We start from the raw sequence: 18,390 nt of genomic DNA, 5'->3' as shown, positions 1-18,390 counted from the left end.
AAAGAATCACCTGGGTCTGCTTATTTAAAACAGAGGCACTTCCACCCCTCGATGTGTACTGTTGGTTTAACGCTTTACAGTGGTTCACCTGGTGTCACGTGTGTATGAACTCATGTGATTTTCAAGAAACCACTCTGTGAGGTCAGCCAGGGCTTCCCAAACTAATGAGCATACAAAGTGCCTAGGGGTCTTGGGTTCAAATGTAGATGCTGATGCTAAAGTTCTGAGGTGAGGCCTGAGAGTCTGCTTTTCGACAAAGCTCCCCAGGGATGCTGACGGTGCTGGCTTCCAGACCTCATTTTAAGAAGCAAGAGGGCAGATGCTGTTATCACTTCTTATTTTATGGGAAAGGAAAAGTGAAAGTGTCAGTTGCTCAAGTCATGTCAGACTCTTTGCGACCTCATGGACTGTAATCTGCCAAGGCTCCTCGGTCCATGGAATTCTCCAGGCAAGAATACTGGAGTGGGTACCCATTTCCTTCCCCAGGGAATCTTCCTGACCCAGGGATCAAACCCAGGTCTCTCGCAATGCAGGTAGATTCTTTACCATCTGAGCCACTAGGAAAGCCAAGAAACCTGCCTTTAGATCCCAGTTCCATACTTCATTCCTTAGGCTTGTTATTGGACCTCAGTTTGCTCACTGTAAGCTAGAGGCAATCATCCACTCACTGGAAAGCCTGTTCCTTCCACAAATATGTATCAAGGACCTACTACGAGCCAAGAAGTGTTGTAGACACTGGGGATCCATCAGAGGACAAGACAGTCCCTCCTCTCATGGAGTCTGCATCCTAAAGGAGAAAGAGAGGTCATCTGAGACAGTGACAGTAAGTGAGTGAAAGGAAGCAGAATGAGCAGAGGAGAGGAGGGTCCGGCCACAAGACAGGACTCGCTGAGACATACAAGGAACGTATTCCTGGCAGAGGAACCAGCAGGTACAAAGGTCCAGGGGCTTAGCATGGAAGAGGGCAGTGAGGCCAGAACACAGAGACTGGTCAGAAAGGCAGATCAGCCCAGAGTGAGGTGCTGGGCTCAGAAAAGGCTAGTTCTGGGCTTTCCTGGAAGCAAGATGGGGTGCAGGCCCTGCGGGGTGCAGGCCAACAAGAGTCTGTATCTCAAGAGGTCCCTTTGGGGCTGAGCAGAATGGATGGGAAGGGGCAGCAGTGGGAGCTGGGAGCCTGAGTTGGAGGCCTGTGGTCATCTAGGGGGTTTGGGCCAGGCTATTGGCTGTGAGCAGCAGATGGACAAGTCTTGCTCAAGGGTGATTATGAGAATTAAAAGGTAAGCAGTCTAGTTCATGGTGCAGCAGGTAGCTGGTGTAAGCTGCTGTCAGCTCCCTGTCCTCAGCTCTAAAGAGACCTGATCTGAGAATCCCATGATGGTATCTAGTCCGCAGCCTCCTCCAGAGGTGCCTGAATCCCTTCTGCTCCTTCACATCATCGGCTCTGCTCGTGCTTCCATGACCTGTGCTGGCCTCTTGACGTTCACAGGCCACTGGGACAAAGTCTCACTCACATCTTGCTGTTCAGTTGCTCCCTACACCTGTTGCACACCCGCCACCTCCAAGCTGGGCTGATACCTGAGGCCCTGTCTGGATGGCTCCCCTGGTCATTCTCGTAGGTGAGGAAAACAGAACAGGCATCTGCCCGCCCAGGTCTCCAGACCAACTGCCCAGCTCGGGAAATAGGAGATGAGGGGAGGCAGCATGGGGCAGGCAGGAGTCCAGGTCATATACATCTGAATTTGAATCCCAGCTCTGCAACCTTGACCCTGGGGGGTCCCTCTCACTTCTCTGAGCCTCACATCTCAGCTGCAAAATGAAAATGATGCTACCAAAGGGTTGTCTGGAGGATGAAGCGAGGTAATAACCTACAGAGCACCTAGCAGCATGCCCGGTTCATATGCCAAGGACTCACCAAATGGGAGTCAGCTTTATCCCCATTGCTGCTCTGGGTTCATCTCAGTAATTCCTGGCACGGTGAATAAGAGCTCTGGCTTCGGAGTCCCAGCTTGCCTTCCAACCCAGATGGATGGGGGCTGTGGAAACCTGGGCATGTGGCCTCACCTACCTGGATCCTACTTTCCTCTTCTGTAAAACGGGTCCTATCTCCTGAGGTTATAGGTAATTAATGCACACAAATCACCTGGCACAGAGTAGGTGCTCAAAACTGGTATGATGCCAGCAGGGAGGAGCTGAACGGAAGAAGGTGACAGAGGCTTTGCCTAGGAAACCTCTCATGGTCCTGGGGTACTGTCTCCACCACACCAAAACCCAGTCAGTTGGAGGGACCTAGGCTTGCAGGGCAGGGAAATTCCACACCCACTGTTAGCTGCTATCAGTTTTCTCATCTGCAAAATGGGGATGGTAATCCTTCTTATCCATTTAGAGGCAAGATTAACGGCTAGAACCAAGACAAACAGCCACAGCCAGAGATACTGATCTCTATGAGCTCCTAAATACCCTCTGAAGGACCAGGTCTGCAGAGGGGCAGAGCCAGGCTGATGCCTGCTGAATATCTACAGCATCCAGGACCCTGTGCCATCAGGTCCTTCCGTTAAATCACTGCAAACCCATCACAGCCTTGCAAAGCTGGGCTATATTTACCCATTTTCTTGGATTGAAAACTGAGGCTTAGAAAGGTAAAGCGGTTGACCCGAGTACTCACAGCAAAGAGTCAAGTGGGATGCAAACCAGAGCCCTAGCTCCTAACTGCTGCGAGCTGTACCTCCCTGATGGCTTGTTGGCCCCTTCCTGCTGCCTCGCGCCCGGTGGCTCTCCAAAGGTAGAAAAGTGCCACTGAAAGTCACACAGCCCAGAGCCCAAGGCCCACAGAGAGGGGCCTGGAGCTGTGTGGTGCAGGGTCGGACAGGAGGAGAGAGGAGGCCGCAGGAATGACTCAGTGGTCTTACGCCTGAGACCACCTGCACTGCAGATGGAGCCCTTAGCAGCATCCCCAGACCTTCAATCCTCAAGTCTGCATTACTCACAGACGTCCTGAGTGCCAGTTTCTTTCTTTTTCCTTTAACAGGGAGGGGGCTGGAGGGAGGATTGTTGATGCAAGAGAATAAGATGGTCCAAGAATTGAAACCATTCAAAGAAAGCAGCCCTGGCAGAATGTCAGCCATTGGTGGGACGCTTCACTCGTGGAAAACATCAAGCCAACTCCCCCTAACCTGGGGCTGGTGTATCCAGCTGATACTTCTATTCACTCTGTTGAGCCTGCCACCTTCATCAGTCTGGGGCCCTCAAGGACAGAGTCTGGCTGACAGCAAGGGTTTAATAGACGTGTGCCGGCTGAAATGCAGTGACTCAGGGACAACCAGGAATGAAGGTGGACAGAGAAGAGTCACCTGCATTTGAGAGTTCCAGGAGTATTCTCAGGGAAGGCCCTAGGGCCGCTGCATCAGGACTGAAAACACTTGTCAAGGAAGAATCGCTCACAGGAAGAGGGATCTGCTCAAAAGACAGAGAATTGGGAACTCACACCCTTCTCATGAGACCTTCTTACGAGGACATTTTGTAAGATCAAACAGCCCAGACCATAAGGTAGAAAAACTCCTCTCCTACCAAAAAACCTTCAAACCTTTTCTTGAACAGTATTATAAGTAACAATGTCTATTCTCCAAAGGACATACAAAGTTAGCAGTTGGGATAACAGATTAAAGAAAGATATCTTCCATGTGAAAACCAACAGAGATTAATATGTAGGTAATACAAGGAAGTCTTATAAACTGATGGCTTCCCAGATGGTGCACTGGTAAAGAATTTGTTTTGCCAGTGCAGGAGATGCAGAAGACATGGGTTCAATCCCTAGGTCAGGCAGATCCCCTGGAGTAGGAAATGGCAACTCACTCCAGTATTCTTGCCTGGAAAATTCCATGGACAGATGAGCCTAGCGGAGTACAGTCCATGGGGTCACAGTCAGACACGACTGACCGACTGAGCACACACATACCTATAAACTGATGAAGAAAATTCAGGAAACCCAATAAAAAAGTGGGCAAATAAAAACACAATAACATTATTTTAAAAGAAATTAACAACCCAAGCAGTAAAATTAAAAGATTTAAAATAAAACATAATTTAAACTAATAAAAATTTAAAATAAAAAGGCATTTTAAAAGTAAAAGATAAAAACAAAAAGCTTAGAAAAATAAAATGTAAGAATAAAATAAAAATACATTTGTAAACTTAAATAAATTGCATTAACCCCTTGCAAGAAAATTTGAGAGCAGTTTCATTTGATAGTAACAACCATTTAGAATGCATCAGACTGTTTCTGCAAAAATGTTCATCATATTAAATTTTTACCATGTTTGTTCATCTGAGTTTGACATTTCTTGGGAGAAAGATTAACATTTGATACAACCCTAATAAAATCATTTTTTAGACAAGCTGAACAAATCCACAAAAGACACTTAAAAGGAGTTCATATAAAGTATTTATTTATAAGTGCCTAATTCACTAATCTAAGGAGATATGATATCATGCAAATAACAGTTTATTAGCTTTTTACCCACAAGATGATGGCCAGAACAAAGACAGTAAATTATAAAGTGCTAAGGCACTGTATGGCACCCCACTCCAGCACTCTTGCCTGGAAAATCCCATGGACGGAGGAGCCTGGTGGGCTGCAGTCCATGGGGTCGCTAAGAGTCCAACATGACTGAGTGACTTCACTTTCACTTTTCACTTTCATGCATTGGAGAAGGAAATGGCAACCCACTCCAGTGTTCTTGCCCGGAGAATCCCAGGGACAGGGGAGCCTGGCGGGCTGCCGTCTATGGGGTCGCACAGAGTCGGACATGACTGAAGCGACTTAGCAGCAGCAAGGCACTATATATAAAACAGACAACCAACAAAGATCTACTGGATAGCACAGGGACCTATACTTAGTACTTTGTTATGACCCATAAGGGAAAAGAATCTGAAAAATATATATATATATAATATATATAGCTGAATCACTTTGCTGTACACCTGAAACTAACACCACATTGTAAATTAACTATACTTCAATAAAAATAAACTAAATACATTAAAATTAATAAAAATAAGATGTTTAAGTAAAATGAAAATTTTAAAATAAGTGAAGTAAATGTTAAGAGTAAAATTAAACATTGACAATTTGTAACCTTTTAAAATGGAGAAGGAAATGGCGACACACTCCATGGACAAAGGAGCCTGGTGGAGGCACAAAGAGTTGGACACGACTTGAGTGACTAAGCACAACCATTTAAAAAATAGGGAAAAAATAAGATAATACAAAATAAGAACATTATCAGCTTGACTGAGGCTGATAATGTGCTATGAATTAAGTCTGCTGGACTCTCATGTCTGCCAGAAGCAGGCAAGTGGGGAGGAGGAAGGAAAAGTATGTCTGAAAGGCAGCATCTGACTGCATTTTTCCAGCTGCTGTGGGCAGAGGGCAGGATGTCAGGCCTCATCACATCATTTATACATTTATAAAGTGCAAGCAACACACACACACACTTCTATCTTCACTGCTGTTCTCTGAGGTCCCCCTTCATAGAGGAGCGAGCAGAGACTCAGAGAGGGTGAATCACTGTGCTATAGACACACAGCACTTAGGACCTCCCTGGCCTCTGAATCTGGACTTCCCCAAATAACGTTCTTTTGAAGAGTTAGGTCTGCCAAGGACTTTCAAACCCAGGCAGGGGCATGTCTGACGTTAGGCTGGAACGTCTTGGACACTAGAGCAAGCCAACTTTCCTACGACGTATGACTGGTATCACCGTTTATTAGCACCTACTATCTCCCAGGTGGGTTACATGCACAGTTTTGATCTTCAAGACAGTCCTATGATGTAGATGCTACTATTGTCACCACGGTACTGACAGACGACACTGAGATTCAGTAATGAAATATCTTCACACGAACACGGCAGTAGCAGAGCTGGGAGCTGAGCCCAGGCCTGTCAGAGCCCAAATCCCGCACTCCCTGCCCGGCACTAAACACTCTTCACAGTCACCAACTGAGCACTCACTATGTGCCTTCTGTGCCCCATCTTGCAAATTAGCCACCAGAGGCACAGAAGGGAGAGGTGACCTGCCCAACATCACTCAGCTGGTGAGCAGCAGAGCCCGTGGCCTTCGTGCCGGTCAGTCGACCTCCCACCGCTCATCTGGGGCACGCTGGAGACAGCCGTGCCTGCCTGCCAACAGCAGAGCAGGCTGCAGAAGAGCAGCTGTGACATTCCTTTCTGGGCGTGCCCACCCTGCGGATGTGGGCACTGCAGTTGGTCTGCAGGGAAAGTGGAGGCTTCTGGCGAAAGGGAGTGGTTTCCCTACGTGGTCTGGGTCCCCCAGGCTTGTGCATGCCTTTCTTCTGAGCTAGTGAAACAGAACCCCCCCCCCCCCACAAAAACCCAGAGAGGCCCCCACCAAGGGCTACAGAGCAGGGGCCCCGTGAATCACGCGACATTATAAGAAATCATCCCAGGGCGGGCGGGGGTGGCCTGGCCTGAGGCAGCGGTGCCCAAGATGAGGACAACGGGGACCAGACCATGCACTGTGGGACCCTGGAGGAATCCCCAGGGTGGGGCCGAGGGTGTGTGTGTGTCCTGGGTGGTGCTGACAACTGCACAGAGCTGAGACAAGGAGGCTCCGGCCAGGGAGACCTGGAGTGGGGGGCACATTCCAACCTCTCCCCATCCTGGCTGTGTGACCCTGGCAAGTTGATAGCCCTCTCTATGCTTGGAAGGCCTCTGTAGAACAACAGGATCCAACTACCTCGTGGGCTATTATCTGGATGTACTGGGAGAAGGCCAGGCAGGGTGGCTATGGACCCAACCTTTGGAATAAATCATCTGGGTTTAAACCTGGCTTTGCCAAACTTACTTGCCAAGCTAGTAGACTGGAACATATGAAATCACTAATATTTGGCTTTTTTCAGCCTATAAAAATGGCAGTTTAACATTCTTTAACTAATGCTCCTTTCTCTCTTAATTCAGTCTCCTCGTCTGTGAAATGTGGATAATAACATCCTTTTCCAGGTTGCTGCAAGGACTAAATAAGGCTGGGAGGCAACTTAGCTTGGTAATTGGAGTCTGGGCTCCAGGACTAGGAAGGATTTGAATTTGGCTGTGTGACCTAGGGAAAGTCACTCAACCCCTCTGTGCCTCAGCTTTCTCATATGTAAAATGGGGACGATATAGTACCCACATCACAGGCTTATTAGGAGAATTTAGTCAGTTTATATGCATAGTACCTGACATTGGTAAATAAAACAATACAGGTAACAGCTGGCATAGAGGAAATAACCGTGAAACGAAATAAAAAAGAGACTTTCTAAACCTTTATTGCAGTGAAAATTAAGTACCTTTAAAGAAACAAATAAATGTTTTTAGGAACATATATGTATGTGGATATATACATGAGGGGCAGCAGTAAAGATCCACCTGTAATGCAGGAGACATAAGAGACATGGGTTCCATCCCTGGGTTAGGAAGATCCCCTGGAGGAGGACATGGCAATCCACTCCAGTATTCTTGCCTGGAGAATCCCATAGACAGAGGAGCCTGGTGAGCTATAGTCCATGGGATTGCAAAGAGTCAGACATGATTGAAGCGACTGATTAAGCACACTTAACCCGTTCCTTCTGGCTAATTGAGATGTGTGTCCCCATGAGAACCCCTTTGACACATACACGAGGTATGTGTCCCTGGGTGTTCAGAGAACCTGGGGCTGTTCTACGTCCTAACAGTGTCCACAGAAGGACTGGCTTCAAGGGCATGGTGGTTCTGTGTGGGTCCCAGGCCTCCACCAGGTGCCTCTTGTGGAACCACGCAGCCAGGCCACAGACCCCGTGTGGCACTCAGGTAACCCTGGAGGCCCTTACAAGGCTCCTGGACCTGGGCTGGCCTCTGGTTATTAAGAAACCTCTGCAGAGCTGTGCAAGCCCTCTCAGTTGCACCCTCTAGTCTAACATTTCTTCTGGGCCTGGGAGAAAGACAAAGCAGATGGAGCATTCCCAGGTGACCCGAGAAACTGAGGCTCTGAGATGCTCTAAACCAGACTGCAGGCTCTGGAGCAAGCTGCCTTCTTCTGCCTATCCAAGGCCACCCTCGCTGCCCTGCCCCCTTTCCTGCATCCTCACCTCCACCCGGGCTGGGTGATCTTGGGTGAGGCACTGCCTCACCTGAAGCTCCTTTTTTTTTTTTTTAACACAAACACGGGTCTCCAAGGTCTCAACTGGCTTTTTCTGCCCTAGCATTCCATCATTCGATAACCTTTCTCCAGAACTCCAGAGAGAAAATGGAAGTTGAACTGTTCTGCAAACTGTGAAGAGCTATATGAATGAGCGGGTGGGTATTGGCAGCATTAGATGGACTTTCTAGAGCACTCTGTAGTAGGCGGGACCTGCTCCCATGGTTCTGGAATCAGGAACATTGGCTATGTGACTTTGGATAAGTCGGTTTCCCTCTCTGAGCCAGCCTGCTTCTGTAAAGGAAGAAGGGTAACCATATCCACCCAGCAGGGCTGGGGGAGGGTCGATGGGAAAGGAACATACAATGTCCACTACTCACCAGCTGCTTGGGGATGTCTGATGCAGGAGGACATTTAGACCCCGATGGATCATTCCATTTCCTGGGGCTAAAGTCCACCTTAAGAAAAGAAAACATCTTGGGAAGGACATGGCCATCACATTCAGGGCCGTCAGAAACAAGCGTAAGGACAAATATGTCGAGGGCGATTGCTATTTTAAAGGCAATTTAGCCTCCTGTTTGGAACTCTAGAGCCAGACTTTTGGGGTTCACATGCCTACGGCTGTGTGACCCACGGGGCCTTCAACTCCCCATCTGCAATCCCAGGATCCCCTGGAACCCTCCTCTCAGAACTGTCGAGAGGACTGCACTGGGCTCAGCTGACACAGTGGCCTCCATACTTTATGGACAATAGTAAAAATTACATTTTTATGTCAGCACACACACAGTACACAGAGTACACACCCCTCCTCATCCACACTCACACATACCCACATCCACGTGCATACACATCTACATACGGGTACACACATGCACCCACACATTCACATATACATGTAAACAAAAACCCGTTTCTCAAAATGATAACTCATCTTAACATCTGTAATGCATTCTGATATTTTCCATGAAGGGGGTTGGCAAACTATGGCCCATGGGCTAACTTAGTGGAAACAGCGTCAGACTTTATTTTTTTGGGCTCCAAAATCACTGCAGATGGTGACTGCAGCCATGAAATTAAAAGACGCTTACTCCTTGGAAGGAAAGTTATGACCAACCTAGATAGCATATTCAAAAGCAGAGACATTACTTTGCCAACAAAGGTCTGTCTAGTCAAGGCTATGGTTTTTCCAGTGGTCATGTATGGATGTGAGAGTTGGACTGTGAAGAAAGCTGAGCGCCGAAGAATTGATGCTTTTGAGCTGTGGTGTTGATAAGACTCTTGAGAGTCCCTTGGACTGCAAGGAGATCCAACCAGTCCATTCTAAAGGAGATCAGTTCTGGGTGTACTTTGGAAGGACTGATGTTGAAGCTGAAACTCCAATACTTTGGCCGCCCATGCGAAGAGTTGACTCATTGGAAAAGACTCTGATGCTGGGAGGGATTGGGGGCAGGAGGAGACAGGGATGACAGAGGATGAGATGGCTGGATGGCATCACCAACTCAATGGACATGAGTCTGGGTGAACTCCGAGAGTTGGTAATGGACAGGGAGGCCTGGCGTGCTGCAATTCATGGGATTGCAAAGGGTTGGACACGACTGAATTGAATTGAACTGAACTGAATGGCTTCTTTATGTATGGCCTGTGAGCTAAGAATGGTTTAATATTTTTAAAGGTTTGTTAAAAAAAAAACAAACAGGAAGAGTATGTTCTACAAAGCTTAAAATATTACCTATCTGGCCCTTAGCAAAAAATGTTTGCTGACTTCACTCTATTTTATTCTACTCTATACTGTTCTGTTTTATTCTATTCTACTCCATTTCAGCATTCTAAAAGCTAGTTGCATTTACTAAATTTATTTCCCAGATCTGCTGAATGATTGCAAACATCAGTTTGAAAAGCTCTGAATCAGCATGAGCTTCAGTTTTTTTCACTAAATGGAAGGATGGAAAGATGGATGAAGAGACAGCAGACTAATAGATGGATGAGAGGAGGCAGGCGAACAAACTGAAGACGGTCCCCTTATCCTGTGACACCTCAGCTGAGCAACAATCCCACCTCTGAGTCTCAGATTCCTCAGCTGAGATGAGGACCACCACTGACCAGCCTCTCTGGGCTATACTGAGAAGCTGCAGGATCCTGTCTATGCCGTTTTTTTCATGATGGATTCATTTCTGACACCTCTAGGAGATGCTGAGCTCTCAGCAGGGACTGGAGTAGGAAACTGCTCCAGTAGTTCTTGACTACTGGAGTATTCTTGCCTGGAAAATCCCATGAACAGAGGAGCCTGGCTGGCTACAGTCCATGGGGTCGCAAAGAGCCAGACACGACTGAGCGGCTGAGCACTGACAGCAGGGATGATGGAGCACATCTCTGCTGTCCTCGTCAACACCTCATTTAGGGCCTGACCCCCAGGAGGGGCTCAGTAAACATTTCTTTGTGACGATGGTGACAGGCAAATGGCATCCGAGGCCCTCCATGACAGGATGCTGGAACTGTCTGCAGTCAGACCTCCACCCGCTCTGCCACACAGCCCCTTTGGCCCTTCCCACTGGCCAGACCCTCTGCTCCACCTGCGAGAGTCCCCAGCTCCTATGCTACTGCTGCTCCTGGCTGACAAATTCCCAAGACCTAGCCCTCTGATGGGGCTCCTCTCAGATGCCTCCTCCTTGCCACAAGTCTCTCTCTGAAGATGCTAGCCTGGACATGCACGTGTCCCAGACGCACCAGATTAACTACTGTGGGAAGGGGCGCCAGTAGCCCCCTCACAAACAGTGGCCATAGTGGGTGCAGCCATGCTTGACCTCCTCACTGAACAACTGGGGATAGGGGAGGGATTGGAAGTCTTCATTTTCTTTATTTTCTCTGTGTGTGTGTGTGTGTGTGTCTTTTGGAACTGAGAAACATCTCAAGGATATCCTAAACCAGCTCCTCTTCAGATGGGGAAAGTGAGGCTCTGAGAAGGGAAGACCAACAGAGCTCAGGAGACATCTTCTCAGAATCATGTCAGACTGACTGGGATTTGAGCCTGTTTTACTACCAACCCTCCTCCATGTATTGCGGGTGGAGGTCCGACTGCAGACAGGGCCAGCGTCCAGTCATGGAGGGCCTCAGATGCCAAACTCCAATAATTTGGCCACCAGATATGAAGAACTGACTCATTTGAAAAGACCCTGATGCTGGGAAAGATTGAAGGCGGGAGGAGAAGAGGATGATAGAGAATGAGATGGTTGGATGGCATCGCCGACTCAACGGACATGAGTTTGAGTAAACTCCAGCAATTGGTAATGGACAGGGAGGGCTGGCATGCTGCAGTCCACGGGTGGCAAAGACGTGACTGAGCGACTGAACTGAACTGAACTGAACTCCTCCTTGTAGCCCTTGGCAAGTCTCTGATGGGATTCACTTCCTTTTCTATGCACAGACTTCGGAGCCTCCAAAACTCTGGGGCCACCTCCCAACTCAGCTGTTGGGAGTTCCTGGGCAGCTCTCTGCCTCTTTTGGAGCCTCAGACCTCTTGTCTAGGAAACAGGAGTAATGCAGGCAGTGCCACAGGCAGACTTCACAACCCACGCGCAGAGTTCCTGGCACGTGCTCACCCTAAGGGTCTCCTTTGGTGGCTGGGCAGGGGTAGGCTTATCTCCACCCAGGGGAGAGGGAGGTGAGATATACCTTGCTCTGTGCCCAGCCATGGCCCTGACCTGGAGACTGGAAACCCAGGTCCTCCTCTATCATGGCCAGTGCCCTGGGCACCTGCCTTCTGGGTCTCAGTCTCTCTGTCTTTGGGCAGGGGACAGTGCTGCCTGCCTGGATATAAACACAGGGGTTCTCAGTTTGGAGAATTATTATATTCAGTCCACCTAACAGGCCTCTGGAGTGGGCACTGCCATAGTCCCTGCACAGATAGTTTTATTTGTAAAGAAATCTCTATTTCTAGAGGCTCAGAGAGGGGAGAAGGGCAGAGGTGAGATTCAACCCACATGAGACTCCCTCCTCCCAGCCCAGGGAGCATCCGCTCTGCTGTAAAATGGAGGGGGAAGTGGTTGAGTCCTTATGAAGCACCTACTGTATGCCTTCGGACACCCTTCCCTGTGACTGTGGTGAATCGTCCCAAACGCCAAAGAGGTAGGCACAACCGTTCCCATTTCACAGATACGGAATCGTGAATTGGAGAAGGTATGTGGCCTGCCCCAAATCACACATCCAGGGCAAGAGAGGGCCCTGAATTCCAGAGCTCCTCCCTCTGCCCTTTGCTGTCCCAGGTCCAGAAGGATCTAAAGGCACCATGCGAACGTGGGGGACAGTTGCATCCACAAGGTCCCTCCCCGGCAGGCCACAGACACTGAGGAGAGTCGGGCATAGCCTATCTTCTCCTCATTGCCTAAATGAAGCTCCACATCAAGGCAGGGTTACAGACCAGGACCCCTCACCCTGCCTGTCCTATTGCCGGGACACCCCAGCATGTTCGAGAGAAACGTCCCCATCTGGTTCTGATTCATTTATACTTAATTAATCAACATGTTGTTTTGTAAGAGTCACTTGAGCTCTGAGAACCATTCTCAAGCCTTTTCTTTTCGTCTTTCTTGTCTTGGAAACAGAAAAATTAGGTTTCATCAAAAAACAGTGATGTTGGAGCTTGACGAAGCACGGGTCTGTGGGAGCCAGGCCCTGAGGGGTGACAGCTCAGCCTCAGCGGCTGCTGGGCCCAGAGAACGTTCCTCTTGACCTCGCAGAGCAGGTCAAATGCTGGAGGGGAGGTGGGAGAGGACCAGGGAAGGGCATCCCTCCACACTAGCTACTCCTCAAGGGCAGGCCCCAGGTCCGTTTACCTACACACTCCCAGATTTCCCAACACAGAGCCTGGTGCAGGGTCTGCCCTGTAATGCTTATTGAATGAGCAAGGGAGAGAGAGAGAGGAAGGAATTAAAGAAGGAAGAGGGGCTGGGAGGAGGGGAAAAGAAAGGAGAGGAAAGGAGAAAAAAGGCATTGCTAATATCTAGGTGCATTCAGGACACATTCTCTTTCCAAAGTTAGACCAGAATGTCAAAGCTGGGAGGACCCTTGGAGATCTTGTGTGGAAGTTTCCAAGCAGCTGTCTTATGAAAAATGGTCGCTAATCTGTAACTGGTTTGGGAAAGGTCCTATTCTCTGTCCTCCGCCTCTTCACCACGAATGCTCTGATAAGTCCTGCCATCAAGAAATCTCCCAAAGCCAGCAATGCTCAAAGCTATTTGGCCAAGACTCCTACGACCACCTTGCAGAATAGGTTACGGGAAGCTTTCTGCTACCCCCCTACCTCCACCCTAGTGCCAGTGGGGAAACCAAGGCTGTGAGTAGGAGGTAGGTTGGGGGAATCCACTCACCCAAAAGGAGTGGGGGTTGGGGTGGGACTAAAATCCAAGGCTATCTCCATTGCACCTGACAGGTAAACAGAGTCACAAAGCCTCTCTCAGAAGATGCTGCCCTGGACATGCATGTGTTCCAGATGCAACATATCAGCAACCATGGGGAGGGGCGCCAGTAGCCCCCTCACCAAATAGTGGCTGTGAACGGTGCAGCCATGCCCGACCTCCTCACTGAGCAACTGGGGATGGAAGAGGGACTGGAAGTTTTCTTCGTCTTGATTCTGTGTGTCTGTGTGGCATGTGTTTTAGAACTGAGAAGCATCTTAAAGCTCTTCTAAACCAGCTCCTCTTCAGATGGGGAAATTGGGGCTCTGAGAAGGGAAGATCGACAGAGCTCAGGAGACATCCTCTCAGCATCATGTCAGACCGGCTGGGATTCAAGCCTGCTTTGCTACTAACCCGCTAGGCAACCTTGGACGATCAGTTTTTCTCTCTGAATCTCAGTTTCCTCATGCAGAAAATAAGCATCCCCCCAACCTCCCCTGGGCTGTTGTGAGTGACCAATGACATGACGGGCAGGAAAGGAGAACGTCTACTGCATTTGGCTACTCACTTAACAGACACGCCAACTCACTGAGTCTTACCTACATCTGCCCTGTGAGTTGGATATGAAGATCATTATTCCTATTTTAAAGAGGAGTTACTGAGGAGAGAGGTTTTTTATTTTTAATTTTTTTTTGGTTTTTCTGAGAACTGAGAAAATCTTAGAGAGCTTCTAATAAACCCTCAGTTGGGTAAACTGAGGTTCAAAGAGGCAAAGTGATGTCCCCAAGGTCACTCAGCTGGTAACTGAGGAAGCAGAGATTTGAAAAAGGCAGACTGACTCCAGAGGCTATGAGCTTTATCATAAAAGGGCCGTTCACAGACCAGTGTCCTCATGAGGTCGCAGACTCCCCCCAGCTCACCTGAAGCCCACCCGCCTCTCCCTTCCCTGGACCCCTCTGTCTAGTCACGCCTGGACCTGGAGTCCTTCAGGCCTCAGTCTCTCTGTCCCACCCAAGCCCACCCCTCCATTCTCCAACAACCACTCTCAGCCTCCTGTTTCACTCCAGGAGTGATTTTGTCTACTCAGGGCTTTTTACTAAAAGGGGCTAGAAGCCCCCAGAGAGCAGTCTTGTTCTCTTTCCCATGTAGACTTGCTCAAACCTAACACCAGAGCTGGAAAGAAAGAAGACACAGGGTCTTACTCACCTGCTGGTCAACTTAGCAAAGTTAGTTAGCCTGTCTGAGCCTTGGCACCTGGCTCTATGAATAGGATGATCCCTATGTCATGAGGATGTGGTGGGGACTCCCTCCATGCATGGAAAACCCTGGGCACAGAGGCTGGCATTTGGCCCTCAACTCTCAGACTGCCAGCTGGACAGAGGTCGAAGGGCTGCCGGCTCAGGTGTGGAACTCGCTCACCTTCCTCAGCCCCACAGACTCTGACAACCCTGGCTCTGCAAGGACAACCTCAAACTTACCTCCTGGGACATTCTGACTCCTGCAGGGAGGAAACAGGGCAAAGAGTCCCAAGGTGAGAGTGCAAGGGGCCCCCGGCTTTGTGCCCCAAGTACATTTATAATCTGAACCTTGGTTCATCCTCTTAGTGGCCCTAGGAGGTCAAGACGGAAAAACTGAGGCTCTTGGAGGATGTAGATGTCTTCCAGGTCATCCCAGAATAAATGTCCAACTCCAGTCTCCCTGAGCTCACGCAGCTCAGGGCCTCACCCAGGGGGAACCTACCAGAAACTACTGCCTTCTGGAAAGTCATGCAGAGATTCAGGGTCTATACTGGGACTCAGACCGGGGCATCAGGGCTCTTTACCTCACCTCCTGGCTAAGTACAGATGCTTGGGATGATTTCTGAGCCACTGACTCTGTCCCCTAGTTCTTTCCACCCCTAGCCTCTGTCACCTGAGGCTTCCTGTCTCTGCAAAAGTCACTTTCCTTTTTCAGCAATACTATTATTACAGGGAGTGAGCATTAGGAGTCAGCCCTGCCAGCTCTTTCCCTCCCTAGAGAGCCTTCTTGGTCCAGCTTGCCCCACAGTATCCTGGGGCCTCAGTCTCCCCATCTGTAGAGTGGGGTTGACAGCAGTCTGGAAGAGCTAACGCCTTGGGGAGCCGGGCACCAGGCAGATGCCCCCAGAGCCACCCCTCGACTATCCTGCTGCACTGCCCGGCCATCCTGCCGGCTGCCCCTCATACCTTGCTTCTTCCTTCGGTTCAGGGGGAGCATGTCCACGGCGTGGGCGACAAGCAGCAAGAGGCAGAGTGGCGCCCGCATCTGGGCAGCCTGGTTCAGGCGGGCGTGCTGGGCGCCCTGGGAGGACCGACGACCCAGTGGCTACCCTGCGGCGGCGGTGCGGCGGGGCGCGGGGCATCCGCGGGCGCGGGGTCAGTGCCGCCGCCAGGGACCCGCCGTCCGCCCAGGGCCCGGCCTCCAGGTCGAGTGAGGGCGTCGGCAGAGCCCGGACGCGGCGGGCTGGGAGGAGCTGGCGCTTCGGGGGCGGCGCGTTAACCCGCTCGGGGCGGGCGCGGGGTGGGGGCAGAGGGGGTCGCCAGGCCAGGGGCCGAGAGGTCGGTCTGTCCGGCTGTGAGCGCTCTGGCGTCGTTCCTGCGCTGCCCCGTGGCGGACACAGGTATGGTCCCCCACGCCACACACACAGGTACAGACGCTCAGACGCCAGGTGACCCTGTCCTGCTCTCAGCCTCTCCCTCCACCCCACTCTCTGCCTCCGATTTTCTTTTTCTTCTTTTCTCCTAAGCCTCAAAGTGACCGGCACCTCATAAATTCGCCAGGGAAGGGGCCCAGGGCCTGGACTGTGTTTCCTCCAACCTTATCTACAGGTTGGGAGCAGCTGGCCCAATTTTAACCCTTTCAGGGTAAAACTCCTCCTTCTTCCCAACAAAGGGTACGTTTCTGCCTCCCGCCACCTTGCCCACTGAAAACTGTGACAGTAATTACTAATACTGCCTGTCACTTTTGAGGCCTATGTGCTTGACATTGTTCTAAGCACTTTATACAGAATACAGTCTTCAAAACAACCCAGTGAGATTCTGTTCTGATTAACTCCACTTTACCAGGGAGGAAAGGGAAGCTCAGAGAGGCTGAGTGACTTATCTAAGATCACACAGCAGGTCACTGGTCTGTCTGGGTCCCATGTCTGTACCTTTTTAGCTACTACTTGGGGAACTTACCCTTGACAGTCTGTTGCTGAACCGTTGTTCTTCCTTTTACCTGTGTGTGTAATCTGAGTTAAAAAAAAAAAATGGTAAATGCCCACATCTCCTTCTCCAGCCCCTTATTTTCGTCCTTAGTGAGATCCCCAGTGCAATGAGGACATTTGGGGGCGTGTCAGGGGAAGGGAAACACAGAGAGTGAGGCCCCTCTGCCCTGGCTGGTCTTCTTCCATAGGGTTCCACGAACACCAACAAACAACCTCATAGGGGTCTGGGTAGAATGTCAGAGCCATCCCTCTCAATCGTGCTATTCTACAGGTGGGCCACTGAGGCCTAGGGATGGGTGGTGCCTAGGCCAGGAAGCCCAGAAAATCTAGGGCAGAGGTGGGATGGCATCAAGGTGTCCCAGCATGGTCCCCATCCACCAGAGCCTACCAAGTCCTCTTGTTCTCACCTCTTTGATATCCTCCTTCCCCTCTACCCCTCCTTTCACCCCTTTAATCCCAAAGATCTCAACTCCTTGCAGTATTTCACAGATGTCTCCTAGTCTCTCACACCTCTGAGCCTTTCATGAGTGATCTCCTCATGGAATGTTGGCCTTCATTCCAGCCCCCTTCCCCACTGAGTAATTCAGGACCCATCCTGAATATACCTTTCATCCAGGAAGCCTTCCCTGATTCTCGGGCCAGTCCAGGGCCTCCTCTGGGCTTCCACAATCTCTCTATCACAGTTTGGATCACATGAGGTAGTAACTATAAATGTGTCTGTCCCTTCCTCTGAATTGTTAACTCTTTAAGGCCAGAGATGAGGTCATATCTGAATGCCAGAACCTGGCTCATGCTGGACACAGAGGAGCTATGCAACTTGTTTGTAGAATGAATGAATGAATGAATGAGTTCTCCAGGCTTATACATGGATTTGGATATGCAGAGAAATAAGGTGACCCTAGAAGAACAACCTTTAGGAAACTGGAGAGTCAGCCCCTACGCATCCAGGTTGCTCAGTGCTGTAGAATCCACCTGCAATGCAGGAGACCCGGGTTCAATCCCTGGGTCTGGAAGATCCCCTGGAGAAGGAAATGGCAACCCGCTCCAGTATTCTTGCCTGGAAAATCCCATGGACAGAGGATCCTAGTGGACTATAGTCCATGGGGTTGCTAAGAGTCGGACACGACTGAATTACTAAGCATGTACACACTGCCTGGAAAATTCCTGATATCCTCAGGGCCTGTCTCCACTCTAGGTTACCTCGTCTGAGGGGCCCTGTCTGACTACTCCAGACAAAATAGGATGCCTGTGCCCTTTGTCTCTTGGTCCTGTTTTAATGCCTGTAGTACCAAGCACCACCAGTCCTGTTCATGTTTGAGTTTGCTTGTTTGTGAGTTCCATGAGGGCAGATATCTTTCTTCCGATCCTTTCAGAATTGGTATTTCTAGGGTTCTAAGAGCCAGAATTCAGGCCCCCACCCAACCTAGAGCTGCTCAAAGGGTCTTGGGTTCTCCGTAACTGTAGTGGGGAGGGAGTCTGGGAATCCCAGTCTGCCATCCAGCCGCCCTCTCCGAACATAGGGCGGACATCAGGGTCAGTGGTGCTGATGGCAGAGTAGGAGGTGTACACACCAGGAGCCATCAGTTAAGGAACTACTGGGCGCTGTCACAAG

The 18,390-nt window shown here is 49.9% G+C and overlaps 1 protein-coding gene across 1 annotated transcript in view; it reads right to left on the bottom strand.

The window, feature by feature from the left end:
- RSPO4 (R-spondin 4) overlaps positions 1-15,835 on the bottom strand; it is a 35,329-nt gene extending 19,494 nt beyond the window's left edge. Inside the window, exon 1 of the mRNA XM_052650443.1 lies at positions 15,757-15,835. Coding sequence (XP_052506403.1) covers positions 15,757-15,835 — 79 coding nt within the window. The remainder of the gene's footprint in view (positions 1-15,756) is intronic.
- Between the last annotated feature and the right edge of the window lie 2,555 nt (positions 15,836-18,390).

The sequence above is a fragment of the Budorcas taxicolor genome, chromosome 13, assembly GCF_023091745.1.
Source record: "Budorcas taxicolor isolate Tak-1 chromosome 13, Takin1.1, whole genome shotgun sequence".
Classification (NCBI taxonomy): Eukaryota; Metazoa; Chordata; class Mammalia; order Artiodactyla; family Bovidae; genus Budorcas; species Budorcas taxicolor.
The sequence above is the reverse complement of the archived record's forward strand: the minus strand, read 5'-3'. Positions and strand labels throughout refer to the sequence as shown.